Below are 14,028 nucleotides of genomic sequence, written 5' to 3'. Positions count from 1 at the left end.
AAATCATTGCGTATCTTCTTTATCTTTATCTTTACTAATAATAAAGCTGAAAGTCTCTCTGTCTGGATCTCTCTCTGTCCGATGTTTGTCTGTCAGGATCACTGTGACGCGCATAGCGCCTACACTGTTCGGCCGAATTTCATGAAATTTGGCACAGAACTAGTTTGTATAATAGGAATGTGCACCTCGAAACGATTTTTCGAAAATTCGATTTTGCTCTTTTTCTATTCCAATTTTAAGAACATTTTTCCGAGCAAAATTATCATAAGATGGAAGAGTAAATTACCAAGTTATCATAACGTGGAACCGTAACATGGGCAAGCCAATTAGCGAGAAATTCATCATACATTATTTTTAAATGTACAGGCAAACCGAAAGACCTTTAAATTTTCTAGTACGGGCAAAGTCGTGCAGGTTCCACTAGTACTAACTAAAGCCCTCGATCCGGCTTTAGTACTAACTAACAAATACTACTTTTAATTTACACACGACTTCAAACATTCTATGTTTACAGATATTACAGTGCTTTATAAAATTAAGGTGCTTTATTAACCTAATCTGCTTTATTAAGTAAAAATGGTGTTTGGGATGCAGTAATAAAGATAAAGATTTTATGGCCGATTTCCACAAGTACACTTAGCTTTATGATTATTTACAGCACATAACGTTCTGCATTTTTATTTCATATCAATCTTAAATGATGAGAATAAGAAACCTGGAAATTTTGTAATTTGATGAAGTTTTGCTTTTTAAGTTCATCACTGTGTAGGTTTTCCCTGAAAAAAAAAAAAAAAAACTGCGTAATTTTACACTCCCCACCCCTTCCTTTTTAAAAGTAAAATCTACTTAAGTTAAGTCTTGAATGAACGCAAACGATATGACAAAAATTTTTCCTTCTAATGAATATGAAAACATCACTTAGCTTATTCTCAGTGTCATGGCAATGTGAAAAACCAGAGCAACTTTGGTCAACTTTGGTCAAGTGTGGTTAATAAGCAAGTCGTGAATGCTCAAAAAGATATTTAAAAAAACCTATAGAAAAAGAAGGTTTTAAGCTATGAGAGAAAGTTGGACAATGACGTTCATTTGGCCCTCCCGCGCACCGTAATATCTCTTAACATAATAGAATATTAAAAACTCGTGATTGGAACCGACATGCAACTAAAGTTTGACCACGTAGTAGAGGTGCGACATCGATGGCAAAACATCGATGTTTCATAACATCGATGGTCGAAACTAAAACATCGATGGTATTGATACATCGACCAAAAAACATCGATCTTTTTATCAATATATAACATACATTTTCGAATGTACTACAGTACAGACTTACATTAATGATAATCTCTAACAAATGTTTCTTAGTGGATCAGAGAATTCTTTTTTGGCATTGCGTCAATTTATTAAATTATAGCTATTATTTCAAAAATTTCCAAGTAAAGCCAATATTAAATTATATACATATTTTCTAATTAACCAATTACGTACAACACCACATTTCGCAAGTCAACAGAAAAAAGTAAACAAATCAGACCTGAGGAAGTTTTTCTGTCGCCGTTTATGGTTATAATACATTGAAAAAAAATCCCATGTTTATTTGGAATGCATTCATTTTATACTCCGTTGAAACTTAAATGATTTTGGGAAATTCCAGATAATCTAAGCAGCGGCAGCAGCGAATTTATTTTCTTTGAATTTTGATATGTTATTTTCCAAGAAATGAAGATTCAGTATATAACTGTGAGCCAACCTTGGAGAAACAATTTGAGGAGCATCTGTGGTGATTATAAGAAAAGCATTTTGAAATTTTGCGGAGCAGCTCGGTATTTTGCATAAATTTCAAATAAAAAAAAACGAAAAAAAAACGAAAACCACTTTTCTTAAATTGTTTTTTTTAATTTTAATAATCATTTCCAGCACGAGCATAAAAATATAAAAAACAGCTTTAAACACTATGTCATGCTTGAAACGGAAATGCGGAGCAAAATAACTTTTTTGGTACATGGTAGCTAACAGGAGCTCAGGAGTTCCGCTTTTTTTGCGCAGTTGGCATCCCTGTTTAAGCTTATTTTACATGGTAGCTAACAGGAGCTCAGATCCTACACTTTTCAAATTTAAGTGATGTCGATGTTTCCGAGATGTCGCTTCTCTGAGAGAAATTTTATTATAATTTTTCAATTAAAAATGCAAAAACATCAACATCGAAAAAACATCGAAACCAAAACATCGATGTTCCAAAAACATCGAAAGTAAAACATGGATGTTAAAAATATCGATGTTTTAACAAAAACATCGATGTTTCCAAAACATCGACATCGATGTCGCACCCCTACCACGGAGAGATGGCGCGTGAACTCGAAGCGGAAACGGACCACTTATGGGATAGGTAGGATCTACGAGACTTGACTGCTTCCGCGCTCTCGCTGAATCTACCTATTGTAAAATAAAGTTGTCCGTTTTCGCTTCCAGGTCGCCGCCATCTCTCCGTGGCCAAGCTTTAACGTCATTTATTTATTTAGTGATTTATTTATTTTTCAGAAGGCAAACAGCTTCATATACATAGAGGATTGCGTACAACGCGCCTTTCCGCCGGACACACACAGGAAAGATTTACAACCCAAGAGAATGAAAAAACACTTGGTGCATTGGCGGGAATCGAACCCAAGAGCTCTGGTATTAGAAGACGAAGCTAGCTTCTACCACAGAACCGTGGAGGCCCCAACATGATTGTAAATTCATAGTTCTAATATAGTCCTTGTCGGAAAGAAGCTGTTTTGTGTTCTCGCGTAATTAGTTTGCAGCTATTGTTTGGTAGAGTGCTAACAAGCGAAAAGAAAAGAAAATTGATTCGTTCCATCGTATGCTTTAATTTTATCTACGTGAATATAATTGCTTCAGAGCATGTAAAATTGTTCTTTAAAGTAAAGTGCAATAAACTTTTTTATTTCATGTTTTGGTTTGTGGTTTATTGACAACATACATTTCGAGTTCGGGTATTTGGTCACACAGGACCCGTTTATGAACTCACGTCCAATATGACAGATAGCACAATACAGGGACATAGTGTAGGACAGAATTAACAGAACAGAGAAGGAAGTTACAACCAGGGCAACGGGTGGGAATCGAACCTACCACCTCGGGATTGCTACAATGACGCGCCAATCCGTGTTTTTATTATAATTTTTTTTAATACGCATCATTTCTCTAAATAAGTTGTGGCAACAGCTAGAAATAACGACTTTCCTCTCACGTTATAATTCTTTTTTTTTCTTCATTTTGTAGTGTTTTTTTTTTATTCCAAATGCACTGAGAAATGTTTCTTGAGTTTTTGCGTGTGCGCTTTTGTGTACAAATTCTTCTGAAATTTATTTATACAGTTCGTTATTAAATCAATTTCTTTTTTGCGAAATTTTACTAAGTCATGTTTTTGTGAAATTTGGGCTCTTATGCGTTTTATTCGTCAATTGTTTTGTTGTAAAATTCTACAGCATCTAAGTTACAGGCAAATGTTTCAAATGTCAATTAATTCATTTGGCTATTCATTACATACGCTTAGCTGTATGTTCATGCTTTTATTTATTTTATGTTATGCCAGTTGTAATGCATTCGAGCTCAACATGGCGATGAAGGGTAATTGCGCTTATATAAGCTGATGAGTACATGATATCAGTTCACATTGATGAGTCTCAGCCATTGAGAAGAGGTCTCAGCAGTGTGATAATGCTGATGATGATCCAGAGGATTGGCCTCCGATCTAATTTGATCTGTAGAAATAAATCTGCTGTTTTTCGATTTGACTTCATGATAGATAACGAAACTTGATTTCGTTTACTCAATATGTGGTTACAATATGTGGAAAGTGTTGCATAAAGCCTCATGTATTAGTAACACACGAATTTAGGACTGCGAACAGCCCACACAGCTACACATGTGACTTTTGTCGTACTTAAATGTTATATTCAAATTTTGAGCGGAAGTATCATACCTTGCCCGCCATCTATGGTGTTATTATGTAATCGATTTTTAAAAAAAAGTCCCTAAAACTTTTATGAAAATTAGTTGACTGCAAACTATTGTTTAAGCTTTGGGGTTATACTTCAAAACAAAAAAAAGTATTGATTCTTATGTGTAAATTTTGACTAGTTTTTCATGTTTTCCCTTAAGTGAGCGGCATTCTCCGATTTTCCATAACGCATTTTCTTTAGTTTTAGAATAATTGGCTATGCAAGATAAATTCTATCTCTCATTTATGTTTCTTTGCACTAAAGAACATCGTGCCTTTGAACGTCGCGTATGAAACTTTTTTAATATTGTGCCTAACAATTGCTGAATTTGTCAATGTATATTTTCTAGCTCGAGTAGTTATACGATAACGTGAAAACGATGGGATTAACTGTTCATAGGTATCAAATTTCAAATTTTAGAAAATATATGTATAAAAAGTTTTTTTTTTTTTTGCAGATTGTATTCAACACTGAACTCTTATCCGTCTCATATAATTTGAAACCTGTAGGTTGCATATCGCACCTTTTTAGTGTGAAACGTTGTAAGGCACCCTTTTTTGGGTAATGATTTACAATAATGGGGTGCCATTTAAGGTGCCATTAGTCCACCAGTGGCATCCTTAAGGGTACTTGAGGAAGCCAGATGGTGCCTTAGAGTGCCATACAGGGCCAAATAGCAGCTGTTGGCAGGGCCGATCCTAGGGTGTCGGCCGCCCGTGTGCAAAGACCTAATGTGCCGCCCCTCAAGAGTAATTTGCATATTTTGACTAATCTTTAACTTCTATATAAATCTTTCTTTAAATTTCTATGCCAAGCTCGAATTAAAAAAAAGGGGGGGGGGGACAAAAGAATGATCTTATGAAAAGGAAGAAATTTTTTATAGTAAGAAACTCCTTAGGTATAATTTATATCTTTGAAGAAAGTAATCGATAAAAAATTTGCTAGTCGTAAAAACGCAATTTATAGTCTTTCTTCGGTGACATCAGAGAAGGGACGGAGGAAGGGGAAGCGTGGGGGAAGGTGTCAGGGATTCAGGGGAGGAGGATTGCTCCAAGAAAATTATCGAAATTGGCGTATGAAAAATATTTTTAGTTAATCTTTAGTTGTGTTTTTTTGGTTGCAAGGACAAAAGAGTCAAATATATTCAAGTAGCATGGAGAAATTTTAGAAATTGACGTCAAATATCGCAATTTTAGGAACTTTTTCGAGACTTTAGGTGAAAGTAATGTTGCAGTTCTTTCCTAAAATTCTTTCAAAATTGAAATCAATTTGAAGCTATTTTTTGAGACCATAGCTTAGGAAGGATCGACGTTCTTCCCGAAAAATCTCCGAAACTGAAATTTTAAACCTGCAATTTTGGGTTACCTTTGTTGACGTTGCAAGAGGGAGGGAGATTCAATCGTCTCCCATCGAAAGATTTTGAAATATAAGTTTAAAACGTAAATTTAGGCCGTCTTTGGTGACGGTAGGGGATCTGGTGGCTATCCTCCGGTAATTTCTCGGCACTATTGTTTCAAAAACCTGTTTTTGGCTAGATTTGAAAACAATAGGGGAAACGTGAAAATATTCCGAACCAAAATATTTTTCGGAACTGAAATCCGTTATAGGCTATTTTTGGGAAGGAAGAATTTTGGGGCTCTTAAGCAGATATTTCTAAAATCGCAATTTTATATTATCTTTGGTAACGTTAACAAAACTGGGAAGCTTCTACGGATCTTTCGGATAGTTTTCAACATTAATATCTGAAAAATAGACTTTTGTCCACCTCACCTCGACAATTGATGGATATGCCCTAGCGCCGTAAAAAGTTACATAAGCCTGGCAGTTCTCCTCCGGAATTCTTTAGAAATAAATGTCACAAAATCGTATTTTAAGCATTGTTTGATAACGATGGATTAAGAGCGGGCGGGGGTTCAGTGTGCCCTCACGAACTGTTGTTTTAGAAACTGAAGTCAATTTCAGGCTAGTTTAGGTAGGAAGCTGTGGCTCTCCACGGAACCGTCTAAAAACGAAATTTTCAGTTGTTTTCAAATACGTCAAGTGAGAGGGGGTGGAATTAGGGGCTTCTCTAAAGACGCTAACTGAGACTGTCTTCGGTAGTAATGTTTGCGAATGGATTTCGGGGTCCTCCACTGCAAAAAATTTCGAAAAATGCCAAAGCAATTTTATATGACGTTTGATAATAGGAAGGGCTGTCGTCTGAAAATACGTTTTGGATTTTGGAGCCAACATTTTTGGCTATTTTTCGTTAAGTTAAGGTGAAAGAGGTGAATCCGAGACTTAATTGGGTCCTTAAGATCGATGGTTCAACCAGCGAAATTTTCCAAAAGTAAAATCATAGAAACGCAATTTTAAGCCTTCTTTAGTTTCGTCAAGCAGGTCATGGCATCTTTTTGGATCTTCGTTTTGGAGCCCCATTTAAATTTGCTTCCCGGGGCAAGGGCCCTGTCCTCCTAACTGATTTGAAACCGGGCAGTTCATTCAAGATTTTAATCAGAAAAATTGTCGTAAAGAGGGAAAAGTATAACATTTTAGTTCGTCATTCACACATGTTACTCTCAAGGGAGTCGTAATTTTCCACTTTCTCTCCACGCATCCACGATTGTTAAAACACAGAGTTTGTTACATATAGTTTGTTGTTTGAAATGCTTGCGAGAGTATCTAATCAGTATAGCTTTTTTTTAATAAATAAAATATGTCTTCATTGCTTAGGTCTCTAAAAGCTTGGGGGTTAAACATTAGTGGCCGCCCTCGGTGCTCCTTTTAGACGGCACCATTTCATGCTTCAGAAGGGAGCCTTTCCCCTCCCCTGTATCCATGCCTGATTATCGTTTCTGTCACAAACTTTGCAACCAAATGAAGCATGTGTGTTAAGAGTAAATATTAATGGACAATGAACCAACACAATGTTCCCTAACATTCTATTTTTCTGAAACTATGCTATGCTGTCGGGAAATCAACACATACTTTGACAATTGAACATTTAAAAATCAGCATATTTATTCTACTTATTATAAGTTATCTTGTGAGAAATTCCTGAGGAATTTTGCTTGATTATAAGAACTATATGATGCTGCCTACGGCCGCCCCTTGGTTTGGCCGCCCTTGTGCGGCGCACACTCTGCACACCTGATAGGATCGGCCCTGGCTGTTGGTGTTACAACGTTTCACCCTAAAAGGTGCCATATGCAACCTGCTTTTTTAACAGTGCAGAAAAACGAGATAATGCATTTAAACTCACCGACATTGAAAGTCATTTATATTTGTTCTAGATTAGTTGGTGAAAAGTTGCTCACTATTGCAACTTGTGCAACCAGGGGTGCGATGAACTAAAGTTGGTAGAAGGGGGAAGTTTTCAGTTGTCGAATGAAACTTCGAATTTTTCCAAATGACAAAGTAAAAGCATAAGCATCACTATACATATATATTTTTTAAAATTGCAAGTTTGCAATGTTGTCTCCGTATTTGCCAGATCGTCAGACTAAATCGGCCGTGGTCACAGTAACCAACCGTGACCTCCCATCTAGACCTCCAATGTATGCAAACTTTGTGCGCCTTTTTGAAATGTAAGCAACACTGTAGTCATTTCTTTCTTTCCTAGAGCATTTTCTTGTATGCCTCGCAAAATCTAGTTTGCTACTAGCGCATAATATTAGATACCGGGGTAGAGCTATTTTAAAATACAACTCGTGAACAAAAAATTATTCAAGAGTAAGAATATAATACTGCAGAATTTCTAAAACTTACCCAACGACATTAAAGCCATATATGTAAATCTTACAAATCGTTTGTATGCAAATGCAGAGATTTTGCAATGTCTACTATTAAAATTACTTAAAGAGAAAACTACAACTTAACGACATCATACAGAAGGAAAATAATTGACTTCAGTATATGAAATAACAAAAACTACAAGAAAAAATCTCATAAATAAAAAATTAAGAATAATGAATTTGTTTTCACTTTTGGTGACAAGAGGTTTATTGCACCACAAACAGCCACATAATGGGCTACATTCAACCCTAACTTTCTCTCTTACTCTCAATCAATTTGCTATTTTGCCTTGGGGGGAAAAAGGGGGTTAATGGACTCACAGCGTAATTAAGTAAAGTAAAATAATAATATCTTAACTTTTTTTCTGAGATTTAAAACAATCTACGTCTCCAGTTAAAGGCATGTAAATAACTTTTGCTCTATAATGGGGTCGTTTGCAAAATTTTAAAAGTATTTTTTTCTAAAAGAGCATGTTTAAAAACATAGGCTCTGACCATTTTTTAAATAATTTGTTTAAGCTTAATATTTTTAAAAAATTACCTTAATCGGTGAGCTTTTATTGTTTACATTTCTTGGCGATGACATCACAAATGATGAAATGCAATTCTACGTTGCCACTCTCACGGAGCTAAATATTTAATTCGCATCTTTACTCACGTGTATTGGCAACGATATGGTTGATAGCAAGCGTGGAGTGCAATTTTCATTCGCTGCTTGATTATCATAACGTGAAAATGTAGTAGAAAGATGCGGCAAAGCATTTGTCACGTCATAAAGAACACGCCTTGTTTGAAAAATCGGAAATTTTAAAAAATTAATTTAAAAAAAAACTGCTGGGAAAATAAAAGTATTTTCTGGGCCCATGTTTTTTTTTTTTTTTTTTTTTTTGCTCATTCTATCCATTTCAATGACTAAAAGTAGTACTTTTGACTGAAGTAAACCGACCCATTACAGGTATCCCTCGTATAACATGGTTAATTCGTTCCGTTTAGTATCGAAACCGTGTTATACAAGAAGTTTTTTTTATAAATGGTTTTTTTACTATTTTTTTAACTTAACTAATCATGTACATATCATGAATCAAGTCAATGTGTATCGTGTTATATCGAAACCGTGTTATGCGAGACCTTGAAATAATGTATATTAAGGAATGTGTACCGTGCTATATCGAAACCAAGTCATAAGGTGCAAATTTTATAATAGCTGAAGTTTCGGCTCAATAGAACATACAAAGGAAACTGGCAACTAGAACATACAGAGACCTACTGATTTAAAAATAAAAGTTGTTATAAACGGTAAAACTTAATTATTTTACATAACTGAAACTAAAACTGTTATGCACAACAAGAAAAAACTTAACCCACTTTTCTTTCTGCAGTAAGAACAAAACGCATTCTATAAGAAAAAAAAATTTGCGTCACGGGACGCTCGCAAAACTGATAACCTACATAGGATTAAATTATCATTATTTAATCCTTTAGAAGTAACAATTGCCTTATGGTAGCTATAATAAGCAGCGAAATTTTTGCATTGTATGTTATCTAAAAATCTTGCAAAGATTGCATCAAGACACAGTTTCGTGACTTGTAGTGGCTTCTTCTGGCTTATTAATCATTTGTAATTGTAATTTGGATTGTAGAAAAGGTGAGATTTTTATTAAAAAAATTTTTTGAAAAAAAAACGACTTTAAAATTGTTCTAAATGAAAAATAATTTTGTTCTTTGATTGCCATTCAGACTTTTAAACGTAAGTTTTGATGTTGGCGCAAAAACAATAGATTAAATGACGCGTCGTTTCTAAACATTTCGTTTATCAGAAAAAAACTCAAACTTACGAAATATTTTAGATTTTAATCTGTGATGAACAAATTAAATGTTTATTATTTTCGTTTTCTCGGCCGTCCTCTATCCTCGCGTTGCGGAGTTTGCGGAGATGTACCGTATTCCCCGCATTAGCCGACATGCCGAAAAAAAGCGAGGTTGACCAGCGTCCCGGGAAATTCGAATTTTCCGGCATGCCGGATAATTCAAGGTTCATTTTGAAACCACACAAAAGTAAGTTTTTTCCCTCTGTTTCAACCGCAAAGCGAACTCTACAAGGAAAAAGAATAATAAATTCCCAAAGTAATCTCCTTTTCAAAAACGAACCAATAAATTCCAGGTCGTCGAGATGAAAAAAATTCGTGGTAGTTTCATGATGCGTTATCTATAGTTAATAAATATTTGTACAAAATTAAACTGTTTATTAACACTAATAAACTGATCTGTACTGCCGGGCTAAGCACAAAAATGGAATCTGCAGCTGAGCTCAAAATGAGAAATCTGAAATCACTTTATAAATTTTTATGCCTTCATGTATTTTATTTAGATGCCACTTTTTCAGGAATTTTATTTTAATCTTTCCCATTCACAAATATTCACAAAACAATGTATTTAAATAGTATATGTTACAAAGAATCACTTGGTGACAATAATTTGGATAAAAAATGTAGATAAGAACTATACTCATGTGCTTAGCACACCAGTGAAGAACTTATATTATTTTTTAAAAAAGTTGAATATATATTTGTTATAGTATTAAATTGTTATGATTTTTTTAACCTTGTTTTTTCTGGCATGCCGGAAAGGACCAGGAAAGGGTTGTTGAAAACCTGGTGACCCTCATATTTTGCGGCATGCCGGCAAATGCAGGGTAATACGGTAATTTGTTCTAATTATATACACCTTTTCACAGTTTAAAACCCTAAATAAAGCGAGATATTTTTAGTATAACTAATTGCAAAAATGTTTTTTTTTTTTTTTTTGAAAACAAATTTAAAGATTTAATACTGTTTTAAAACGTTAATTGTAAATAAATGTTATCACCATAAACAAACCACTAGGTTAAGCTTAAATCTGAAACGATAAAATAGGCGTATTATTACGACCAGGCTAAGATCTATATTTTGCCCCTCCCCTTGCAAAAATCGCCAGGGACCCTAACCGCACACTTTATTGGTCCCCCCCCCCCCCCCCAAATAACTAACTTTTTAACGAGTGATTGTTTTAAAGTTAAAGTCAGTTTACATTTTATTCTGTGATGCACAAATTAAATGTTTATTTATTATTTTTTGTTTTTTTCGGCCGTCCCCAACCCCCGCGTTGCGGAGTCTGCGGGGATGAAGTTCGTTTAAAATATGTACACCTTATCACAGTTCAAAACCCTAAATGAAGCGAGATATTTTGAGTGTGCAAAAATGTTTTGGTTTGAAAATAAATTTAAAGATTAAATGCTGTTTCGAATATATATTGTTTACAATGTTATTGGTATTGTATTATTAAACTCACCTTTCGTTAGGAGATTGCGTTAGGTTACGAAGATCATCCATCTTCTGTTAGTTTCATTACTGTTTCTACTATCACTTTACGCTTAAACCTGACCCAAAACAAAGAAACAAAATTTCCCCGACCATGCACGCTTCTGTCGTATGCGCGAACGAAAGGAATGCCAGACGAGAGCTGCGCCGTTACGCGCGTTATGTCAGAAATTGGTTTACTCTCCCATAAGAAGTTATGACTTCAAAAATCTGAGCTTTTCTGTAGCAATAAAGTTCGTCTGAGCAGCAACAACAAAACAAAATTTAAAATAAAATAAATAGAATCATTCTATTTATTTTATTTGAGACTAACAGTACCCGCACGGCGATGCCCGTGCTAAGAAGGTAAAGGAATTCCGTTGAGCAAAAGAAATACACCCCCCCCCCCCGCTCCCTTCTGAAGTGAGATGATCAATTTTCTTCAACTAAACTACGTACACAGCTTTTCAAAAGACCTAATAAAGGCTCTTTGGAATTTAAAACTATTCGCCATAACACACAAAAATACTAACAAGAGCTATAAAACTCAAAGTAATCCTAAAACTACATAGTTCATCGCTTAACACGCTAACGTAACCCTGCCCTTTAGCGAGTGAAGCGGAGTTTTTTCCCCTGAAATGTAAAGTGTTTCGCCAAATAAACAATGCTATAATAAAAACGTTGTAATAAACAATCACAATTGAAAAATATGACAAATCAAATTATTTCCTTAGGTAAGTAACTATCTTGAACTATACGAACAAAAACAAAAGTTGAAGAAATAAGAAAAACAAAACCCGATAGAAAAATCCTAAAAAATCAACTGAACATCGAAAAAAAAAAAACGCATTCAAAAATTGATTCCTAAAGTAGAGCTTCTGCTTCCTATTATACCGTTTAAACATACCGCCTTAAACTGTGTTTTTAAAACTTCAACGTCAAAACATTTCTAGAGGCATTTCCCGAACCCTGATCTACCACTAAATACAGCATCAAAGAGCTTAAAATGCGTTTTTAGACCATGAATGTCAGTAAATTTCCAAGGGAGATGTTCCCAAACCTTCAACTTTCCCGTTAAAGTTTCTACCAAAGACATAGCCCGAAATTGCTCTCTAAGATTTCAATTTCGAAAATTTTTCGACGGACGGTTTTTACTATCTTCCTCTATCCATCGCATCTAACGTGCTTAACACTTCTATTGCGGACAGTTTTTAGGGGGAGCTCCAGATACTCTAACTTTACAAAACATAGGTTAAATTTGATAAATAATAATTTTTCACGCATTTCCATCATTGCAATAAGTCTATTTATTGCTTTAAAAGTGAATGTATTTCAAATGAAATAAAAAAAAAATTATAGCACTTTTCTCAATGTGTGAAATAATTTATAAAATCATTCAAATAAAATAAGTTTTGAAAATGTGTGTTTTATAAAAGTTGCCATTTTCTTTAAATTGCCCAACATATTGAAAAGTAATTAATGTGATCTTCTCTTTAATTTAAGCACTTGGGCCCCTCCCAAAACAGAATCCTTGCTACGTAACTATACGGTATCTATGTAAGGTTCTCGCATAGTTGCGGGAAGCCGAAATCTCCCCTTCTCTGAAGTGATAGAATAAAAATGGAATACTAGGAATGTTTCAACCGAAAGTCGTTGTGAAATTGCTAAAGCATTAGCATAAAAATAATTTGAATCATGCGAACCTCCACCTAATTCTTGAATATAGTTTACGCTCACTCACATGTATAGAAAGAGTATTTTTGCACGTGAATTACTTGTGCACTAGTTGAAAAGCAGTTTGTAAACCGCGGTTTTTAAAACAATCTTGATTGTAAAAGTAAATTCCACGAAATCCTGACTAGAGCTCAATTTTCATTTAAAATCAGCACCAAATATGCTGAAGCAAATTTGTGCATTAAAAAGATTAACACTACATCAATTTTTCTCTTCTCTTACGTGTTCATTTTTGCTTCAGTCTGTCATAAGCCTAAACTAGAAAATCGGATTTTTTTTTTTAATTATTTTTATACACGTGTAATTACACATCAAATTGTTTTGAAGAAAAACAATAAATGGTCAACTTAAAAACACAAGCATGTTTTAATGATTTTTCCTGATGGTGGCAAGGCATGGGATCTAATTGAACAAGGTGCTGCAAATTCTCCCTGATTTTCGTTAGCATTGAGAAAAATGTTTAATCCTATCGAATGCACTTAATGTAAGAGTACTTTAGCAGCCAAAAAGCCGAACATAATTCGATTTCAACCAAACAGCCGATGTATTGAGTCTAATCACAATTCATTACACTTCTACTTCATAATACTTAAAATTTACTCAGTTGTCCAATGGTCATAATCCCTTCAAATTAATAATTTTAGTCAATATGTTTTTAAAGATTTATAGCTATCCAATTTATTTTTACAGGAAGCAAGCTCTGGGTGGTATGGCTAACCTTGTCACCTTGTCAGCAGATGCTCCGCGCTGGTCGAATCAGATATAAGGCTATGGTAACCCTGATTCTAATATTTAAATTAGCTACTTTATTCTTATCGTATTATGCATTTGAAATGAGATAGCAGCTCTCTATAATCGAATTTCCATATTGAAATGCATACTAGCTGTGAGTGGTATTAAATTGCTGTTGCTTTATCTAATTAGCCGTTAAACCTTTCATGAATTACAATGAATTGGAGTCTTTTTACTTTTGGTGCTGTTCACAACGACGCCTGTCTGGAAATGTGACAGGGAGTATTTTTTAATTTATTTATTGCCCAAAAGCAATTGTTATGGCTGTATGAGTGCAATTTTCTGAACCTTTAGACTCGTAAAAAAGCATATGATAAGCAGGCACGCCATTTCAAAAGTTTCAGGAGGGGGGGGGGGGTGCAAAGGTTATAAACTCAATGAATATTATGC

At 34.6% G+C, this 14,028-nt stretch overlaps 1 protein-coding gene across 1 annotated transcript in view; it reads right to left on the bottom strand.

Annotated features, from left to right (window-relative positions):
• LOC129219990 (teneurin-m-like) overlaps positions 1-7,770 on the bottom strand; it is a 48,224-nt gene extending 40,454 nt beyond the window's left edge. The window contains exon 1 of the mRNA XM_054854314.1: positions 7,752-7,770. Coding sequence (XP_054710289.1) covers positions 7,752-7,770 — 19 coding nt within the window. The remainder of the gene's footprint in view (positions 1-7,751) is intronic.
• Between the last annotated feature and the right edge of the window lie 6,258 nt (positions 7,771-14,028).

Source organism: Uloborus diversus, chromosome 4 (genome assembly GCF_026930045.1).
Source record: "Uloborus diversus isolate 005 chromosome 4, Udiv.v.3.1, whole genome shotgun sequence".
NCBI lineage: Eukaryota > Metazoa > Arthropoda > Arachnida > Araneae > Uloboridae > Uloborus > Uloborus diversus.
Note: the sequence above shows the minus strand (reverse complement) of the source record. Positions and strands in the feature narration are given on the sequence as shown.